The 18,950-nt window shown below is 55.5% G+C and overlaps 7 protein-coding genes across 7 annotated transcripts; 6 read left to right on the top strand and 1 right to left on the bottom strand.

Moving 5' to 3' along the window:
- Positions 1-172: 172 nt before the first annotated feature.
- IWZ02DRAFT_432458 (trimeric LpxA-like protein) lies at positions 173-878 on the top strand (the record flags this gene model as incomplete). The annotated part of the gene is made up of 2 exons (XM_066766220.1): positions 173-592; positions 675-878. 2 exons carry the CDS (start codon positions 173-175, stop codon positions 876-878), a joined length of 624 nt encoding a protein of 207 aa, XP_066624114.1.
- A 1,083-nt stretch (positions 879-1,961) lies between these two features.
- On the top strand, positions 1,962-2,939 carry IWZ02DRAFT_241327 (uncharacterized protein). The gene has a single exon (XM_066763074.1). The coding sequence runs from the start codon at positions 2,210-2,212 to the stop codon at positions 2,711-2,713; it is 504 nt and encodes a 167-aa protein (XP_066624115.1). The 5' UTR covers positions 1,962-2,209; the 3' UTR covers positions 2,714-2,939.
- A 1,194-nt stretch (positions 2,940-4,133) lies between these two features.
- IWZ02DRAFT_350563 (uncharacterized protein) lies at positions 4,134-4,751 on the top strand (the record flags this gene model as incomplete). Its single annotated transcript, XM_066764245.1, has 1 exon — positions 4,134-4,751. A coding segment is annotated over one exon (618 nt), but the record flags the coding sequence as incomplete, so codon positions are not given.
- Positions 4,752-7,988: 3,237 nt separating this feature from the next.
- Positions 7,989-11,302, top strand: IWZ02DRAFT_449506 (tRNA synthetases class I-domain-containing protein). The gene is made up of 2 exons (XM_066767408.1): positions 7,989-8,610; positions 8,682-11,302. Exons 1-2 carry the CDS (start codon positions 8,040-8,042, stop codon positions 11,225-11,227), a joined length of 3,117 nt encoding a protein of 1,038 aa, XP_066624117.1. The 5' UTR covers positions 7,989-8,039; the 3' UTR covers positions 11,228-11,302.
- Positions 11,303-11,586: 284 nt separating this feature from the next.
- On the top strand, positions 11,587-14,623 carry IWZ02DRAFT_432461 (uncharacterized protein; the record flags this gene model as incomplete). The annotated part of the gene is made up of 5 exons (XM_066766221.1): positions 11,587-11,655; positions 11,784-11,962; positions 12,052-12,344; positions 12,394-13,287; positions 13,338-14,623. The coding sequence occupies 5 exons, from the start codon at positions 11,587-11,589 to the stop codon at positions 14,621-14,623; spliced, it is 2,721 nt and encodes a 906-aa protein (XP_066624118.1).
- A 1,063-nt stretch (positions 14,624-15,686) lies between these two features.
- On the bottom strand, positions 15,687-16,580 carry IWZ02DRAFT_241371 (uncharacterized protein). The gene has a single exon (XM_066763076.1). It carries the CDS (start codon positions 16,478-16,480, stop codon positions 15,875-15,877), a length of 606 nt encoding a protein of 201 aa, XP_066624119.1. The 5' UTR covers positions 16,481-16,580; the 3' UTR covers positions 15,687-15,874.
- Positions 16,581-16,967: 387 nt separating this feature from the next.
- IWZ02DRAFT_241367 (rhamnogalacturonan lyase) lies at positions 16,968-18,785 on the top strand. The gene is made up of 3 exons (XM_066763075.1): positions 16,968-17,316; positions 17,369-17,795; positions 17,847-18,785. Exons 1-3 carry the CDS (start codon positions 17,055-17,057, stop codon positions 18,766-18,768), a joined length of 1,611 nt encoding a protein of 536 aa, XP_066624120.1. The 5' UTR covers positions 16,968-17,054; the 3' UTR covers positions 18,769-18,785.
- The last annotated feature ends 165 nt before the right edge of the window (positions 18,786-18,950 follow it).

Below are 18,950 nucleotides of genomic sequence, written 5' to 3' on the forward strand. Positions count from 1 at the left end.
AAGACTAAAGGAAGGAAACGGAAAACACAACTGGAGAGTACGATGTTCGGTTAGGGCAAGAGGGGTCACATGGCCCCGCGTCGTGGGGAATGACTCGCTTTCTCAAACATCACCCAAGCTCACGTCAACCCTCAACACCTATCACCCAGCCCGCGCTCCAACAGCAACTACAATGGCTGATACTCAGCGCCTGTCGACCAAAAGCTCAGGCCATGTGTCCCGCTCCTCTACCAGCAAGCGCACGACATCCGCCCTACCCAAACCGCCCGTCTCGGTCCACGAATCCGCAATCATCGCCAACCACGCCGTCTTGACCGGGCACCACACGATCACCATCATGGCAGGCGCCATCATCCATCCGCAGGCCAAAATCTCTTCGCTTCATGGTCCCGTTGTCATCGACGAGGGCTGTATCGTCTACGAAGCTGCCACAGTCGGAATCACAGATCTCGAGGGAGATCATGGCAGGGGAGTCATGCTAGACAAGAACGTGGTGGTCGAGAGCGGCGCAGTCGTGGAAGCAGCACTTGTGGGTGAGAATACGGTCGTTGGGACTAACTCACGGGTGGGATTCTCAGCAGTAGTCGGCAAAGTAAGTCAGCGTCCTGCACAAGAGTAGGTTGTTCAAAAACAGCCCTTGATCCCTCAGGATTCTAACTCGACTTTGCGCAAAGTTTTGCCATTTAGCACCGGGGACATCTCTGGCACCCGGAGCTGAACTCACCGATTTCACCGTCCTCTTTGGCCCGAATCTCCGTCGTCCCAACGTTACCCTAGAATCACGCGAAAGGGTCATGCAAATGAAGAAAAAGTCGCACCAGAGACAGCTCCACACGCAGACAAAGCTTATCCCGGATAACTCGGCCAAATGGCAGTGATGTTGCCCCGCCAAGGATAACATTCCTCGGCATACCGACATCCAACTGCGCTTGTGTCCCAAATGACCAAGCCAGCAGCTTATGAAGTCCCAGACATTATAGACTTCAATATCATTGCCATCACACATCTTGGCACAAGCACTAGGTATCAAAGGCGGAAGGACAGAGGCTTATTAAAGTGCGCGTCCAGGCTCAAGTCACCAATTGTGCGCTGACACCTCAGCGCCAAGATGTCTGCCGACCAGAACTTTGCGCGGACAACCGAGCTTAAAAGCCAAATTGAAAGCGGTCGGTAAGAGAAGGGTCTGAGTGGTGGAAAGAGGGAATATTGTGAAACTGGGGGATTGAAACGGCGAGCGTCCCTGGCGGGAACCCCGTCGCAGACATCATCGAACCTGAACGTTTGAGAATCTGACGCCGCGGATCACACATTTCAAAGTTTCTAGGAGTTTTGACTTCAGAGGCTCACAATCTCACACGCGACTCAAATGCTATTTGTTTCCCCCAATGGGCGCGAGTTGGCAGACGTCGCAACAAGATTGGCGGAATGCTGCTGCGCCCTGGGTCTAGAGCGGGAGCCAACAGTTGGTGTTCTTGTCACCCAGCGAGACACACGACGAAGAAAGGCGCATCCTGCCAGATCCACCAGGTGGCAAGGGCCGCTGAACGCGTCCAGGATGGGCGAGTCCCTGCGTTGTCAAAGAAGCCATCTATCGCGGAGTAAAATCGGGCACGCGCCGCAGCTTAAAAAGAGCCCCGGACGGCAAGTTCCTCGACAGGGAAGACTCCAACGGAGAAAGCATTCTGCGACCCACGTGCATGCCTTCGGCGCCTAGGCAAGACCGGCATTTTGCAAGGCGATTGCCGATGAAATGGGCTGAGGGCGCGCCGGTCTTGAAGTCTACGTGATTGTATGCGCATTTCTCGAACAGCACCGTTTCTCCGGAGGCCAAACAGGCTTGGCAGGGCTCGACATGGCCTGGCTCGGCTAGAATTGGAAGGACTACGAGATCGATTGGGCCAAATTGGCCGCAGTGGTCGCTCTGCGGGAATCGGAGTGCGAGGATCTGACGGGGTGAGGTGAGGCTGAGGTGAAGATTGGATTGGGCGTTGCCATGAACCAACTGCTGGACCAAGCCGTCAGACGGGCCGACGAGCTATGTTTCAGAGCCACGGACGTCGTCACAAACGGTTTCGGCTGACACTGGTGGCGAAGGCAAGGCGGTGAGGCGCAATCAGGGTGCCTGGGGCGCTCACAGAAGGAAGAGGGTGGTGGTGTCGGTCTGGGGCTCGCACCGCCACAAGAGAGGCAGGCAGCCGAACGTGTAAACATGATTCCGGTTACAGCATGTAGAAGACCCTTGTCGACGCAAGGAGCGACACGCGCAGTAGGATGCTGCTGTCCCACGAAGCAACACGACTCGAGCAACCCGAGCCAGCCAGTGTGTTGCACGCAGTCGTCGCCATGGCCGTGTGGGATGCAGCAGGGCTCGGAATCGCCTGTCCTTGCTGGTTCCGTGGAGACCAGATGCGGTGCCTCATTCAGGGCGTCGATTGGCCGCCAAACACGATGTGAACGGCAGCAAGCGCAAAGCAAAATCGCGACACGACTTTTTTTTTTTTTTTTTTCTTTTTTTTTAATTATTACTTTCTCTCGAGCATGCGACTGGCAGAGAATAATGAGAAGGCGTTTGCCGGACGGCAGCACACAGCAAGCGCTAGGCCAATTACATCTCGCTTCGTGTGCCCGGATTCGAGCACCTCACGTGGGCTGGCGTCGACTCTGGTACCGTGGACCGGAGATGAGAGCACGCATGTGGAGCGGCATGGCATAGGACTAGCATTCATTATAGTGGGGGGCGCGCAAATGGACATGGTGCCAGATAGGCGAGCTTAAAAGAAGAAGAAGAAGAAGAAGAAGAAGAAGAAGAAGAAGAAGAAGAAGAAGAAGAAGAAGAAGGAAAAATGAGTTTGCCAGTCGTTTCTGGTCTGCGGAGGCGACGAGTATGAGTGGGTGAAGATGCGAGGCAAGGGCAGGCGAGGTAGCACTGAAGAGAATTCAAGAACGTGACGAGCTGAGGAGCGGGAGGAGGAGCATGTCTCTACGCGCGCGGGCTGCAGGCGTCGTGGTGGTGGTGTTGATGCGGTGCGACATTGGTTGAGGGGGGGGGGAAGGATTATTGGATGAGGTGGCCGGCACAGCGTTGTGGCGTGGGCGGGCTTGGATGGCGGCTACCTTAGCGGTGAGCAACGGGCGGGCAGACGGAGAGAGACTGGAGAGATTGAAATGGTGAAACTTGGACGTGGGGGGAGGGGGGAGGGGGGGGATGCGACGGGAGTGCCGGCCATTTCAGTGAGGACTGGCCAGAAGAGGGGGGCATGTGAAAACATGCTGGCGGGCGATCTGGTGCTGGTCCTGGTGCTGGTCCGGGTCCGGGCGCGCGAAAGAGTTGATGATCAGATCAAGGCATGGCATGGCATGGCATGGCATGGCATGGCAGTTTTGTATACCTACCTACCTACCTACCTACCTACCTACCAACCTACCTACCTACCTACCTACCAACCTACCTACCTATTAACTGTACTTAGGCACTGTGTGTGCTTGTGCTTCGCCGTCGCATCCATGGTGCCGGGTCAGTGACAGCAGAGCGCCATGCAAACAAAGGCCGGACAGCCCTCCCGTCATACAATCCAATCCACATGCCACCCCATCCCCCCCCGCTGAAACGCCCTCCAGGGTCTACTACCAGAGCTTGATATTCCACCCAGCCCGCTCGCTACCTCTCTTCATCTCTCACTTCACCCCTTCTCCCGGCCATCACAATGCCTATGGGTCGTTCTTCAAAGTTCGCCTTCCCTCTTCCGGGTCGCCGTGCCCAAGCCCGGAGAGAAGCTTCTGATCCGCCTGTCCTGCCGCCTGCCCTTCCTCAGCTCCCCGAGCCTCTCGTTTCCGAATTCAACCCCTCGCCCAAGGCACGAAGGCTGCTCGGCGCTCAACCAAACGACTCCAGTCCCCTGCAGAGAGCCGTTTCTCCCTCGCTGGATTCGAAGCGGAGTTACATGAGCATCACTGTATCAGACGCCAGTCAGAGTTCCACCTCGGCCTACAAAACCTCGACCACGGTGCCGCCGGATCCTGAAATCGTTCAGTACGCTGCGAGAGTTTACCCCGTCGCCCCTGAAGAGCCAACGCCCGACCCACAGCCTTCCACCCAGGCCTCGAGACTGAGGTCCGAACGTTCTCGCCTGGGCCTCGGCACCCACTACGATCCCAAGAAGGCGCCTCTGTCCGTCTCGCAGCAAACATCAGCATCTGCCATTGCCCACGGTGGCCTGCGAAGACGTCACGTCCGCAGGCACTCTTCTCCAAACAGTCTCTACCATCTGAGTGATGAGGAAGAGCCCCCAGCGCTACCTGACGACGCCGACCACCGCCCGTCTGCCATGGATACCCCCGCGCGCAGGAAAGCATCCCCGAAACTCGATCTTTCAAGGTTATTCAATAAGCCCTCCAAATCCAAGCAAGCTGGCGCGGATCCGATGCTGTCACCCACCAAGCTTGTCACCTCGCCAACCTCACTGTCCAGCAATTCGCTCCAATTCCATGCACCGGAGGCATCGTTGAAGCCCCATCAAGAAACAATGATGACTGGCGCGGGATCTAACAGTTTCCGCGCCGAACACGCGCTGCATGCCGAAGCTTCTGTGCCTGCCGAGCCGCGCCCCCCCGTCGGTCAACCCGCGAGGGTCTACCGGGACGCATGCGAAACGGCAAAAGTTCACGTGCGCCGGCCGCCCCCTGGCATTCAACACTGGTTTGACGGGCTAGGGGAAAGTGATGATGACGACTTCGAGTTTGAAGATGAGTCCGAATCCGAATGGCCGTTGGGAGAAGACGTGGCGAAGCCAGACGAGGTACAATCGCACACCACGTATCGGCCATATCGACCGCCGGAGCTTGGTGTCGAGCAATTCTACAATGACAAGCGTTCCGGCACACCGTCGCAAAAGTCTATTCGTTCGTCGAGATCTGATTCGCGACTCAACGTACGGGTGCGGTCAAAGTCAAGATCAAGGTCAAGACCAAGGTCAAAGTTGAGCATCCGGTCAAGGTCGCTGTCGAGATCCAAATCACGGAGCAGAGAAACTTTCGATGAACTCCACATGGGCAAGTCTCCGCTTAAGATTAGCGAACCTCTCTCACCACCAAAGATGAAGCAGAGGTCGAACTTGCACAGGAACAACAGCAGCAAGCTATCCAACACAGATTTGAAGGGGGCAAGCGTCCTGTCACTGTCGTCTTCGTCGTCAGACGATTCGGAGTCTGGATCCAGCTCTACTGACATGCCAAACATACGGGAATCTCTTTCGATCCTGACCGACGCGGATAAGGATGTGGACATTCAAGTTGGCCGCGCCCGCGCTCTGGAAGTTACTCGACCTCGCCAGTCGCTCGAGCATATTCGAAGGGCTTCGGAATCTCCCTCAGAGTGCAGTGCTCGAGGGTCGGCGACAACCGCAACCGTTGACGTGGCCCTTGGTACATCTGCTCCCTCTTCTGCCACTTCAACCGAGTTTCCACGACGCGCTCCCAGTATTCGCCGACCGATCCACCCCCGTCAGTTGTCCACAGTCGAAGACGCTGAGGAAGGCCGCGGTAGCTTCTATGACGCCTCCAATAATTCAGAGCCTGAGAAGGCGGCCCAACAGCCGGCAAGCACCTCCGAAGAGACTGATGTGCCTAAGCGCAAGCTCATGGCCGTGACAAGAGAAGAAGAGATGCTTCTTGAGCTCATGCGCAGAAAGCGGGCTTCCATGGCGAAGCAAAATTTCACAGACGGCTACAATACTGCGCTCAAACTCGAACACCAACGAGGCATCATTTCGCCTCTGGTTGAGGAATTCCACAAGAACGCAGGGCGACGGACTTCAGAGCAAGGTCTCCAGCCCGGCCATCACGGCACTGGCTACCGGCACAGCCGAACTCAATCTCTTTCCACAAGTAAGATCTTTCCGGAGCGGTCATCGTCATTGAGGCCATCTGGCGAGTTCCTTCCCAGCACAGTGTACAGACCACCACACCCAAAGCACAAATATCGCTCAACCTCCTCATCCATCTCGGGCACTCTGGCATCCCTAAACCGCATCTCGTACGAGTCGAACGGCACCATGCCCCCACTTCCTACAAGAGCTATGCTGCCTTTAAGAGAGTCCCGGCCTCCTCAGCTTCCATTGAACATTTTCTCTCCGCTCGATCTTTTTTCGCCATATTCTCCGAGCGTCATGACTACGGCTTCAGTTACCGACTCGGCTATGCCTTCGCCTCGCTCGCCCAACCCCGTTTTTGACAGCAGCTTTCGCGAGAGCAAGGCCCTCACTGCCGTCTGTGACAGCATAACGCAGAATCAGGATGATTTCCAGTCAATCCCTCTCGAGTCCTCTGGTTCAAACCAAGGAAAGGACGAATCTGTGGATAATAAGCCTTCCGATCACTTGGAGGTTCAGTCTCGCGAACGACCTGCGCGTTCCTCAAACTCGCGCAGGAAGAGCCGAGATCAGTCTCCGCCTAAATTCTCCCACGTTCTCGCCCGTCAGCCCTCATTCACGTATGCCACCGCCGGCCTACAGCGCCCCACGCATCCAATTTGGCATCACCGCAACGAGTCCCGCGAAACGCTCGAGTCTGGCTTTGCCGTCGCCAACCCCTACGATCAATGTCAGACGCAGACGCAAACTCAAACCCAAACTCTGGCTGTCCCCTCGCACCGCCGTTCCTTGCAACTTGCATCGCGCCCCCAGTCACAGGCAAATTCCAGCGATGGACGCCCCTCGACCGCGTCGCCCGACAGCATGCTTTCGACCTCGACGTCCACCGCTACCATGACAACCCTATCCGACTCGGCCGCTCACGCTATCTCCGGCCCTCCTGGTGCTATTGCCAACGGCAAACCCACGGTGCCAATACGGTTGAGGACGGGTAGCACCACTGCTACATCAAATACCACGACGTCCTCGTCGACGGCACGGCATTCGAACACGCCCAACTTCTCACAAAAGCTAGTCGGCAGTAATGTTCCTAGTTGTCGCACGAGCAGCGCCAGCGGAAGCGGTAGCAGTAGCGACCGCAGCAGCAGCAGTATTGACGCCGCGAGCCGCCGCCCCCGCTCCTCGATCGGCACGGCCAAGAGTCTGCGAAGCAGCGGCAGCGGAGTCGCCATTACGACGACGGTCGAAGAGGGTCAGGATGCTGTTGCGTATGGTGTATACGGCTTCGGCCTCGACGACCGTGGCGAGGGCGACAGGACGAGCGTATGCGAGGACGTGTATGCCGCATGGAACAGCCTTGGCGGTGGACGCGCGGGTCTCTTTTGAAAGGACGACTTATTGCGTTGAGCGACTTGAGTGCATAGAGGATATTTACGGAGGACAGGGAGCGGATTTTGCTTGACCTTTTTGCTTCTTTTCTTCCTTTCTTCATATCTGGTTGCAGACTGGGTGAGGTGTCGGAGAATATTTGCTTTGTTTTCATCTGTTTCTCCATTTTTCCCTCAAATCTAATGACGGATATTTGGTGAAGGTACGGCATGGGGATGAATAATTTTCCTCGCTCCCCTTTCTCTTTTGCCGATGGTGGCTGTGATGGTGTATCTATGGCTGGGTGGATGGACAAGGAGATGGACGGGAAACGGGCACTGCACAAATGAACGCGAATGACAGACGACGCAACGACATGCTTGGACAAGGATGGGTTTGGATGGACGGAAAGGGGCTGAAGCTCTCATAGGTGGCAGACAGGTGCTTGTGTGAGATGTTGGATGGATGTTGAACGGAATTGAGTTGATTTACACACTGATGCCTTATTGTCCCACTCCTGTGACTGGCAAAAGCTCGCTTCTGTCTCGCGAGAGGTACTTGCTCTAGTCATAGTTTTTGTGTGAAAAGATGTAACTCTCACTTGATTGTGTAGGTGGAATAAATACATGATGCTGGCAGAGTGAACGAAATTCGACTTTGTAACTTTGTAGGACCCTGGCCAGTCGTCGGGTATCTTCCGTGGGAAACGGCCCGAGCTCCTTGCGCGCAACTACGCGACCACCGACGAGCTATGAACTTTTTCCCCTCCGCAACATCAATTTGCCAGCTCATGACAATGGCAGCATGGTAGCTCCGAGCCTGACCCTACGGAGCGCCAAGGCTCCGCAATCATGGGCTAGCACGCTGAAGCTCCCGGCGTCAACGCTACCTCCACGGCCTACAGCGAATCCCGAGTACCTCAGACGATGCACCGACGAGCTGTACGCATGGCAGCAATCCGACTCACGGCGCGGCGCCAACGATGAATTTGTGCTGCATGACGGTCCGCCCTATGCCAATGGCAATCTACACATTGGCCACGCGCTGAACAAGATCCTCAAGGACATCATCCTTCGATACCAGATCAGCCAGGGCAAAAAGGTACACTACAGGCCAGGCTGGGACTGTCATGGGCTGCCCATTGAGATCAAGGCGCTGGAGCGGCTCGGGGTCGACATGACGCGCGACCAGCGCAGCCTGAATCCGCAGCTGCTGCGCCGCGAGGCGGCCAAGCTGGCGCAAACGACGGTCACGGAGCAGATGGAGGGATTCCGCAAGTGGGCCATCATGGGCGATTGGGCAAACCCGTACGTCACGATGAAGTCGGACTACGTCAAGACGCAGCTCACCATCTTCAAAGAGATGGTCGAGAAGGGTAAGGAGTGCTAGGGGTGCGCGGGCAGAGCAAGCTTGGAAGGGCTGCTGGCTGACTTTTTGTCGTTGCAGGCCTCATCTACCGCCAACACAAGCCGGTCTACTGGTCGCCAACGACCAAGACGGCCCTTGCCGAGGCGGAGCTCGAGTATGACGAGAACCATCGATCGACCGCTGCGTACGTTTCTTTTCCGCTTCGCAAAATCCCCGAGTTTCTGCTGCAGACTGGAGCTGTGAATCCCGCAAGCATTGGCGCCCTCATTTGGACTACTACACCATGGACTTTGCCGGCAAACAAGGCCATCGCGGTACACTCGAAATTGGATTACGCTGTCGTGGAAATGTCTAAATCGGCTGAGGAGAACGAGCAAGCAGCGGCCCCAGGCCCTCTTGTGCGTCAGTTTCTTCTCGGCAAATCTCGTATTTCGGCTCTGGAAGAAGTCTTCAAGACCAAATTCAAGGTGATAGTCGACGACATACCTGGTGAGCATCTGGCTGGAAAGATGGAGTATGGCAATCCGTTGTTCGGCTCCGAGTCTTCCTCTCAGCCCATTCTGCATGCGGATTTCGTGTCCCCGGATTCTGGTACTGGTCTCGTTCACATGGCACCAGGTCATGGCATGGACGACTACAACGTCTGTAAAGCTGCTGGACTTTCGGTCTACGCGCCCGTGGACGATGGAGGCCGTTTCATCCAAGGAGCCCTGCCTGGACATGCCGAGCTCGACGGCGCTCATGTATTGAACAAGGGTTCAGGCCTCGTATTGAAGATCCTCGAGAGCAAGGAAAGCCGCCCTCTAGTGAAAGCGGAACCTTTCAGGCACAAGTACCCGATTGACTGGCGCACTAAGAAGCCCATCATCATCAAGGCCACATGGCAGTGGTTTGCTGATGTGGGAAAGATCAAAGATTACGCTCTATCGTCGCTTGAGAAGGTTGAGTTCCTACCCAGCTCTGCAAAGTCTCGTCTTGAGAGCTTCGTCCGTGGTCGCAGCGAATGGTGCATTTCGCGGCAGAGGCCCTGGGGTGTGCCTATACCTGCGCTCTACAAGAAATTGGAAGATGGTAGTCTTGAGGCTCACATGACGCCTGAATCCATTGATCACATCATTGGACTGATTGACGAGCATGGCATAGACGCTTGGTTCACCGAAGAAGCAGAGTCAACGATTTCCTGGAAGCCTGACAGCTGGGAGGGGGGATTCGTCCGTGGCAGAGACACTATGGATGTCTGGTTTGACAGTGGCACCAGTTGGGCCCAGCTGCCGGAAAGACCTGGCAGACCTGTTGCCGACATCTACTTAGAAGGAACCGACCAACATCGAGGTTGGTTCCAGTCGTCTCTGCTGACTCACATAGCCGCTCAGACTGCGAAATCAGCCACGGCAAACGGCGAACGTTCAAAAGCAATGGTTGCGCCCTTTGGCATGCTTATCACTCACGGCTTCATCCTGGACAAGAAGGGCCGCAAGATGAGCAAGTCTTTGGGCAACGTCGTCTCGCCTGATCAAATTATGGATGGGTCATTGTTGCCATCTTCAGGGAAAAAAGGAGCGGCTAATGACAACACAATGAGACCCGACCTGCTTCGCCTGTGGGTAGCAAGCAGCGACTACACCAAGGATGTGTCTGTCGGCGTGCCTGTCCTAAAGGCCATCACGTCGTCGCTGGGCAAGCTCCGCATCACTTTCAAATGGATATTGGGCAATCTCTCAGACTTTAACCTCGACAGCGCCAACAAGACGACACCTCGCAGCGCACACACCACGGCCGACTCCATCGCACTGCACCAACTCTCTCAGGCCTCGAAATCTGTACATGCCGCTTACAACGCATACGAGTTCCACCGCGGCGTCACTGCATTGATCAAGTATGTCAACCAGAACCTCTCTGCCTTTTACTTTGAGACTTTGAAAGACCGGCTCTATGCTGGTACGATACAAGACCGCACAGCAGCACAAAAAGTTCTGTTTTGCATCTTTCACGAGCTTCTCGACATGCTGGCACCCATCTGCCCGCTGCTTGTAGAGGAGGTCTGGGAGCACACGCCTGCGCAGCTGCATCATAACGGGAAACCGGGATGGAGGACTTGGAGTCCCTTTCAAACGTTGTCCACGGCTACGAAGGAGCTTGAGACAGAGCTTGACGACAGGGTTGCGGCGTTGACAACCGTCCACGACGCGATCAAGGCGCTCCAGGAAACAGCGCGGTCAAACAAGCACCTGCGCTCCGGTCTTGAGTGCGACGTGCTGCTCTTCATCCCTCCATCCTCATCGTCTTCACGATGGTGCTACTTTGCTCCCGGCAGCGACGCTGGTCTGGCGTCCATGTTTGTCGTCAGCAACCTACAGCTTGCCGAGCAGGGGACGGCGAATGCTCGCGCGCGTATGGACGCCTTCAAACATGGCAGAGAATGGGTATATGAAGGCGAGTTTGTACATGAGACAGATAGAGGGGCCGTAATTCTGGCGTCGCCCAGGGAAAGCAAGTGCCCTCGCTGTTGGAGGTTTGTGGCGCCTTCGGTAGAGGAGCTGTGTGGGAGGTGTGAGACAGCGGCTCAGGAAATGGGGTGTGGGGAGCATGCTCATGGGGAGGAGGTCGCTGGTATGAAGGCGTGAACATGCAGTTGTTGAGGAAACCCTTCACTCCGTGTAGAAGACTTATCATCCAAATCTAGACGTTGTGTTCAGCTACTACAATGAGGTGCGTGGGCGCCTCTATCCCCCGGTCGAGCTCTGTGTCACGTCATCAGTAATCAAGGGTCCGTGCGAAGCGGAGCTGTTGAACGCACCCGGAGAGACTGCTGCGCCACGGTCTCCATCACCGCCGTTTTTCTCCCTCAAGATGCCTTCGTTAGACCAATAAATTCTTTTCTGGAGTCGCCAAAACCTGAGCATCATTCCGAGGCAACCGTGAAGAAAGTGACAGCGGCCAAGCGGTCTTGCAGCTCACCACCGCGTCACGCGACTCCAGCACCATGAACTCCGCATGGCAAGTGCCTCTGCACTCTGCCAGCAATGGATCCAAGTCGAATGGCAGCTTTCCAGTAAGATGGCTCGGTTTTCACACTCATCTTGCTTGCTGGATCCTCAGTCTTCCCCCTCCGTCGTGGGGACACGCTCGTCAAACCAACGCCTGCTCTTGGTAGCGGCCCTCGCTGATTGAACACCGTAGAGTCCTCCAGACAACAGCGGCAGCCACCGTAACAAGCCGTCTTCGGTCTACAGCTTGATATACACGCTCATCCCTGCGCTCATTACCGCAGCCCTTCTGATCAGCTTGTTCCTTGCCCTTCGGCCAAAGCTGCGCCGTCTTTATGCACCAAGGACCTTCATTGACGTCTTGACCGACGAGTAAGCCGGCGCACAACGCAAACCCCTCCCCGCCCGCCGTTTTATCTGGAGGGACTGCACGCAACTCATGCTGATTCTTTCGTCAACAGTGAAAAGACGCCGGGGGATCCAGGCACCGTGTTTGGCTGGATAAAGCACTTTGCGCGGTTCAGCGATTGGCAGATTCTCAACTCGCAGTCGCTCGATGCGTACCTTTATGTCAGGTTCTTGAAGGTCATCATCGCCGTTTGCTTCGTTGGCACCGTCGTCACGGGAGCTGTGCTTTTGCCGATCAATGCGACAGGAGGCGGTGGCCAGAAGCAACTGGACATGCTCTCGTTCAGCAATATCGTTGATCCGAATCGTTATTATGCCCACGCTCTAGTTGCTTGGTTCTTTTTTGGTAAGTCCTCGCTACGTGTGATGGCGTGGTATGTGGCTAATTATTACAGGATTTGTCCTCTTCATGATTACTCGAGAGACCATATATCTCATCCATCTTCGACAGGCGTATCTGCTCTCTCCCTGGAACTCAAGCCGTATATCGTCGAGGACCGTGCTTTTTACTTCGGTGCCCAAGCACTACTGCAGCGTGGACCGCCTCAAGTCTCTTTTTGAAGAAGTCAAGCAAGTCTGGCTCGTTCAAGACTTCAAGAAGCTGGAAAAGTTGATTGAGAAAATGGATGATGCCGCCGTCAAGCTGGAAGCGGCCGAGATCAAATTGATCAGAGATGCTAATGCGAAGAGGCTCAAAGGCTTCAAGCCGGGTAGCGATGATGAAGACTCTCCTGACTATTGGCTCACGATTGCACGGCGTCCAAAGCACAAGCGCGAGACGTACAAGCTCATCTTTGGAAACAGCGTCGACACAATTGACGAGAGCAGAGATCGGCTCCGTCACCTCATCCCAGCCGTCAGAGCTGAACAGAAGCTCCGACTTGATGGCGACGCGAAACTGCTCGGCTCTGTTTTCATCGAGTTTGAGACGCAGGCGGCGGCCCAAGCCGCATACTCCTTGGTCGCATTCAACCACCCGTACCGCATAGTCCCTCGTCAGGTTGGAGTGCTCCCGGACGAAGTCATCTGGCCCAATCTCCGTATGTCAGACTGGGAGGCTCTGGCTCGCAAGCTTCTCGTGTTTACATTCGTTGCCGCCTTGACCATCTTTTGGGGAATCCCTGTGGCTTTTGTCGGAACCATTTCCAACTTGAATTACTTGTCTCAAAAGTTCAAGTGGCTCAGATGGCTGGAGAATTTGAACAAGAAGCAGCTTGGCCTGCTGACTGGTCTTTTGCCCTCTGTCCTGCTCTCCGCACTTCAAGCTCTCGTCCCGAAGGTTTTGCGATGTAGGCTTCACTCGCTTTGTCTGTTTGGTGCTTGGCTAATGACTCGGCAGATTTGTCGAGAGAATCTGGTGCAGTTACTCAGTCGCACGCTGAAGTTCGGACGCAAAAGTTCTTCTTTGCATTTTCGCTTATACAGATCTTCCTGGTCACCACATTTTCGTCTGGCGCCACGGCAGTCATTGGCCAGCTCGCTCGGGAGCCCTCATCTGCACCAACATTGCTCGCAGAGAATCTGCCGAAGGCCTCCAACTTTTACATATCCTACCTCGTCTTGTATGGCGTAGCCATCAGCTCTCAGACGGTTTTCAACGTCCTAGGCCTCTTTTTTGAAGTTATTCTTCCAAAAGTCTGGCCCTATTCGAGCCCAAGGGATGCATTCATTGCATACACAACATTGAGCTCCCCAGGATACGGCTCAGAATGCGCCAAATGGACGAATTTGGCTGTAATCGCCATCAGCTACTCGTGTGTGGCACCTCTGGTTCTTGCATTTGCCACTGTTGGTTTCTCCTTCATCTACCTGGCGTACAGGTACAACTACTTTTACGTGTATAACACGTCCATCGATACGAAAGGAGTCTTCTACGCCACTGCTCTGCAGCAAATGACCGTTGGAGTCTACATTGCCGAGTTATGTCTCATTGGATTATTCTCGACACGCATCCAGAGTGATGTTACAGCCAATGGTCCGCTGCTCCTAATGATTGTCCTGTTCATATCCACGATTCTCTATCAGTACCTCATGCACCAAACCCTAAAGCCACTCACGGAGCTTTTGCCACGGAACCTACTGTCAGAGTCTGAGCGCGAATATGAAGACTACGAAGCCAATCACGAAAATCAGCCTTTGCTATCGCCTGCGCCGGAAACAGTCGACCAACCAGCGGCAGGCGACATCAATGCACACCACAGCGGCGGAACCAACCCCAGCGCCACTACCACGCCTGCTCGCATCAATGCCCTCACGGCCTACCAAGCAAAACTCGACCAAGATCGCGCCCACTGGCTGCGCCGTCTCTTTGCGCCGCACACGGCGTCGGCGGCGGCCATTTCGCAGGCGCTCCATCCCAGCCTCAAGACTCCGGTGCCAGAATATTCGCAAAATGTTGCGCGCAAGGCATTTGTGAACCCGGCAATTGCACGGGAGCCGCCGGTCCTCTGGATCGTCAAGGACGAGATGGGCATGTCGGCGCGCGAAGTGCGGGAGAACAAGGACGAGGTGGAAGGGCTGGAAGTCAGCGATCGGGGAGCGTGGTTGGACAAGAAGAATAGGGTGCGGTGGGATGAGGATCGCCTGAGGGAGATGCCTCTGTGGAAGGGACGGGTGATTTATTGAAGCGAGAAGAAGCCGGCCGGCATGCCGCACGACGTCGATTGGGAAGGAAGCACAGGAAAGTTGCATGTGTCGTTGATCTTGTAAAGATTTGGTTAAGGTGGGCATGGCATCCCGACTAATGTACAGTATAGCATATCGCGAGGTTCTGGAAAAGGAAGCAGCATGGGCCATGAACATTGCATTTTTGTATCCAAACTCGGCTCAAGAGCTTACTTTGTATTGACTGGACCTTGACGAGCAGCAGGCGAAGGCTTCATGGTGCTTGTTATTGGTTGCCGCGTCGTCCTGCAGGCAAATTGCAAGGACAGCGGCTACCGGCCTAAGCGTCAAACGCAAGCAGACGCAGGTCCACCACCCATTTTGGTGCACTCGCTTTTTTCTTCGTTTGTTTTTCATTTTCGATGGCGCTATTGGCGATCCCAAGTCTTGGCCCCGGGGCAGCAGTCCTCAGGCATATTGGGGGGCACGGCGGCAAGAAAGAGGTGGTGGTCACTAAATCCTCTCAGACGGTCCTGTGGCTGATGCTGGAACAAGGCAAGACAATCTCCACGGCTTTGGAATTTTCCACTCGCGTTTCTCTTAGATTTGCCTGGTCTTCGTTGGCGTTTTTGCGTTGGACCACTGACAAGCAGGGGGGTACTTCTCAGGGGGAGTATGCGTTTTTTTTAGCACACGTCGTTGCTGTCGGCCATCGCTGTGACACGCAGGAAACGGCATTAATCCGGGCTTCGGGTACTGTACCCTCCGACAGCATCTGAGACGAAGCAAGCGACCTAGGTGCGATGGGCGGTGCGCTCAGCGCGCTTCTTCAATGTGTGGTGATGTTCGCTCCGACAAGTTCCTCGGGTACAGATCAAGTGCGCCCCGTCGCTGATCTCCTCGACTCCTCTGCCGGTCCTCGGCCGCATGCATCCTCATTAGAATTGTAGAACAGAGGTGTGAATAGGCGTGTCTTCGGCCGCGTTAGTCCTCTCTGCGTATAGTGCTTGGCGCGTGCCAGCCTTGCTTGCTTGGCCAGAGCGTGTCAAAGTACTACTCGCCATGTGAGTAACTTGTACACCTGGCGAGAAGAGAAAGTCGTGCTTTTTTGGTTTGGTTTGGCATTTTAGAGAGACTGCGCTGATTGCTCGGTATGTTCTGGTGTGTCCCACTTACTCACTGCCAGACTCACTGCCAGATCTCACAGGTCTCGCCGCTGGGGACGCCAGGAGCCTTAACATGCAGCAACTCGCGCGCAGCCACTTCACAAGTCTATTCCACGCGGCTCTGTCGTTTGCAGTAGTCAAGGCGGAGAAAATATGAACTCAGGCCGTTGGAAGTTGGCTGTATCACGCAACTACGCCACGGACGGGCCGTGTCACCCACCGGGCAGAGACGCAGCGAGCGGCATTCGAATCTGATTCGAGGGGCCCGAATCTCCTTTCTTTCTCTCTCTCTCTTGGGTTCTCGGCACCCTTTTGCCAGTCCTGCAGGTACCGAGCACCTCTGCTCAGCCACCTGCCTCACAGAGCACATGGACCGACCAATAGCTTCAACACCGTCTAGGGAAAGCGGGCCATCTCTCCGCAAGCTACCCCTGCGCGTATATTTCGATGCATTCGAGTCCACCAACCCAGGGCAGCGGGTAGAGATGCTGGCTTTACCTGTTGGACGCGGCAATCCGGATTTCTTCCTTTGTCTTGCAACATCTTGCATGGAAAAACTGCGTGCACAAGTCGAAAAGGAATTGCGCCGACCAAGCATCGGCAACATTCGCGGAAGACTTTCTCCCGCATAGTCCGTCTCAGGAACTCTCCTCTGATGACTTTTTGGTGGGTCGCTGTTGGAAGACCACCGTCTGTCTGAGACGCTGTACATGGCAGCTGTTCCCCTTCCAACTTCCTAAACAAGCTGCCCTCTTCACGACGCGGCAATCCGCCCCGCTCGTTCACCAACTAGCCACGGTTACTTCCGGGCAAGATCACTCATGATTGCATGCTGCGACTCGGAATAGGAATCTCGATAACTCGGGAACTAGGGGAAGAAGGTGGTCGAGCGCATTACCGCACTCAGATGGATGGACGGCAAGCAGGGGCCTCTCTACGCCATCCTCTCCGTCTGCTTGCGGGGCCTCCTCTGGAATCTGGACGCCTCGTTTCTTACGGGAGAAGGCCTTGCGGTCGTCCTATGCCTGTCCACACGTGCATCTCGGCGTCACAGTGCCCTTCCCTTTTCCCATCTTCGCTCCGACATGGGGCCTGCGAGCGCGCCCCTCTGATGCCAAGAACTCCTTGAGTCAGGCCATGGCAGCGTGGAGATTGACGAGGTCAAGACCGTCGCTATTCTGTTTAAAAAGGTCGCAGGTTTAGTGCCGCAACATCTTGGAAGCGCGTATTCCTCTTTGTTGCCTCTTGAACCATCTCCAGTCGGTTGCGGGCTCAAGACCAACATAATGGGGCTCTCCAACACTCCCTTGCTCGCGCTATTTGCCCTCTGGACTCCCTTGGCCCTCGCCGCGTTCGGCCTGACCGACTCGAGCGGCAGCTATGTCGTCAACTCTGGAGGCAGCGGCGGGCTCGCTGTGACGATTGACCAGGCCAGCTGTGACATTACATCAATCAAGTATCGTTCCGAGGAGTTCCAATACTCTGGCAAGGGCTCCCACATTTCGTCAGGTCTGGGATCTGCCACGGTCAAGGCCGAGGAAGTTGGAAGTGAGATATTGACTTGTTCGACGAGGGAGATTCTTGTGGCTGACCTTTCCAGGCGATTTCATCAAGGTCACTTGCACCACTGACACCTTGACCCACTACATTGTGGTCAAGTCTGGCGAGGACATCCTTTACATGGCCACGGACACGACTGCAGAGCCCAGCATTGGAGAGCTTCGCTTCATCGCCCGACTCGATCCGTCCAAGCTCCCGCTGGAGTACCCCTTCGGCGATGTCTCGACCACGGCCGGTGGAACCTCTATCGAGGGCTCCGATGTGTACGAAGTCGATGGCCAGACGCGCAGCAAGTTTTACTCTGGAGACCGCTTCATTGACGACAGTGTCCATTGCGTCTACCGTGAGGACGATGCTATCCACGCCTGCATGCCGCTCCAGCCCCTTTCGTACGAGTGCTCCAGTGGCGGCCCCTTCTTCAAGGACATCAACAGCAACAATGCTGGAGACTCTACCAACCTTTACTTGTAAGCCTTGTTTACAGTGTTGAAAGATGACACGCTGACACGGTTCAATAGCTACATGAACAGCGGTCACCTTCCGACTGAGAACTTCCGCCAGGGTTTCCACGGACCTTATGCTCTCCAGTTCAGCCGCTCTGGCATCCCATCGGCCGACTCGCTTGACTTTTCGTTCTTCTCCGACCTCAGCATTGACGGCTATGTTGGTGAGAGTTCGCGCGGCTACGTCAAGGGCACTGCTTCTGGTACTACCAGTGGAAAGGACATTGTGCTCCACTGGTACAATGAAAACTTCCAGTACTGGGCCTATGCCGACTCCTCTGGTGCCTTCACCTCGCCAGCCATGCAGGCCGGCGACTACACCCAAGTGCTGTACCAGCAAGAGCTCAAGGTGGCCCACGCTACCGTCAGCGTTACCGCAGGATCCACTGCGACGTCCGACATCAAAAGCTCGTTCAACTTGCCCGACGCCATCTTCACGATTGGCGAGTGGGATGGACAGCCATTCGAGTTCCGCAACGGCGACAAGTTCCAGCGCATGCACCCGTCCGACAGCCGCATGGAGTCTTGGGGCCCGCTCAACTACACGGTCGGCTCGTCCGCGGTCACCGACGTCCCCATGGCGCTCTTCATGGGCGTCAACGACCCTCTCACCATCACCTTCTCGGCCACCTCTGCGCAGACCGGTGCCGCGACGCTGCGCATCGGCACCACGCTCTCGTTCGGCGGCGGCAGGCCCCAGGCCACCATCAACAACTACCAAGGCGACGCCCCGTCGGCCCCGACCAAGATTGACAGCCGTGGGATCACCCGTGGTGGCTACCGCGGCTACGGCGAGATTTACGAGGTCTCGATTCCCAAGGGCACCATTGTCGAGGGCGACAACACGATTAGCATCAATGTCATCTCTGGTTCGTCGGGTGACGAGTACCTGTCGCCCAGCGTCATTCTGGACGCCATTGATCTTTACTTGGCTTAGGTTTGGACTCGGGCTGGTCTCCCGGTTTTGAACATCAATGTACTATAGCATTTCTTAACGATTGAGCCTGCTGAGGGCCAAAGTCCATGTCTCTTGTGCTTGGATGACAAGATTGAATCCTGACCCATTTTTGCCCTGTGGAGATGACCATGATCTTCATGCGGTGCATTAGATTCAGCTGT

Source organism: Phyllosticta citriasiana (genome assembly GCF_038021145.1).
Source record: "Phyllosticta citriasiana strain CBS 120426 chromosome Unknown IWZ02scaffold_5, whole genome shotgun sequence".
Taxonomy (NCBI): Eukaryota; Fungi; Ascomycota; class Dothideomycetes; order Botryosphaeriales; family Phyllostictaceae; genus Phyllosticta; species Phyllosticta citriasiana.

What these genes read in the sequence shown, in the direction of transcription:
- IWZ02DRAFT_241327 (XM_066763074.1), top strand. Translation starts at nt 2,210, where the DNA reads ATGATTCCGGTTACAGCATGTAGAAGACCCTTGTCGACGCAAGGAGCG.
- IWZ02DRAFT_449506 (XM_066767408.1), top strand. Translation starts at nt 8,040, where the DNA reads ATGGTAGCTCCGAGCCTGACCCTACGGAGCGCCAAGGCTCCGCAATCA. An exon ending in CAAAGAGATGGTCGAGAAGG is followed by an intron (nt 8,611 to 8,681) that starts GTAAGGAGTGCT and finishes TTGTCGTTGCAG; the next exon opens with GCCTCATCTACCGCCAACAC.
- IWZ02DRAFT_241371 (XM_066763076.1), bottom strand. Translation starts at nt 16,480, where the DNA reads ATGTACAGCGTCTCAGACAGACGGTGGTCTTCCAACAGCGACCCACCA.
- IWZ02DRAFT_241367 (XM_066763075.1), top strand. Translation starts at nt 17,055, where the DNA reads ATGGGGCTCTCCAACACTCCCTTGCTCGCGCTATTTGCCCTCTGGACT. An exon ending in CAAGGCCGAGGAAGTTGGAA is followed by an intron (nt 17,317 to 17,368) that starts GTGAGATATTGA and finishes TGACCTTTCCAG; the next exon opens with GCGATTTCATCAAGGTCACT. An exon ending in GACTCTACCAACCTTTACTT is followed by an intron (nt 17,796 to 17,846) that starts GTAAGCCTTGTT and finishes ACGGTTCAATAG; the next exon opens with CTACATGAACAGCGGTCACC.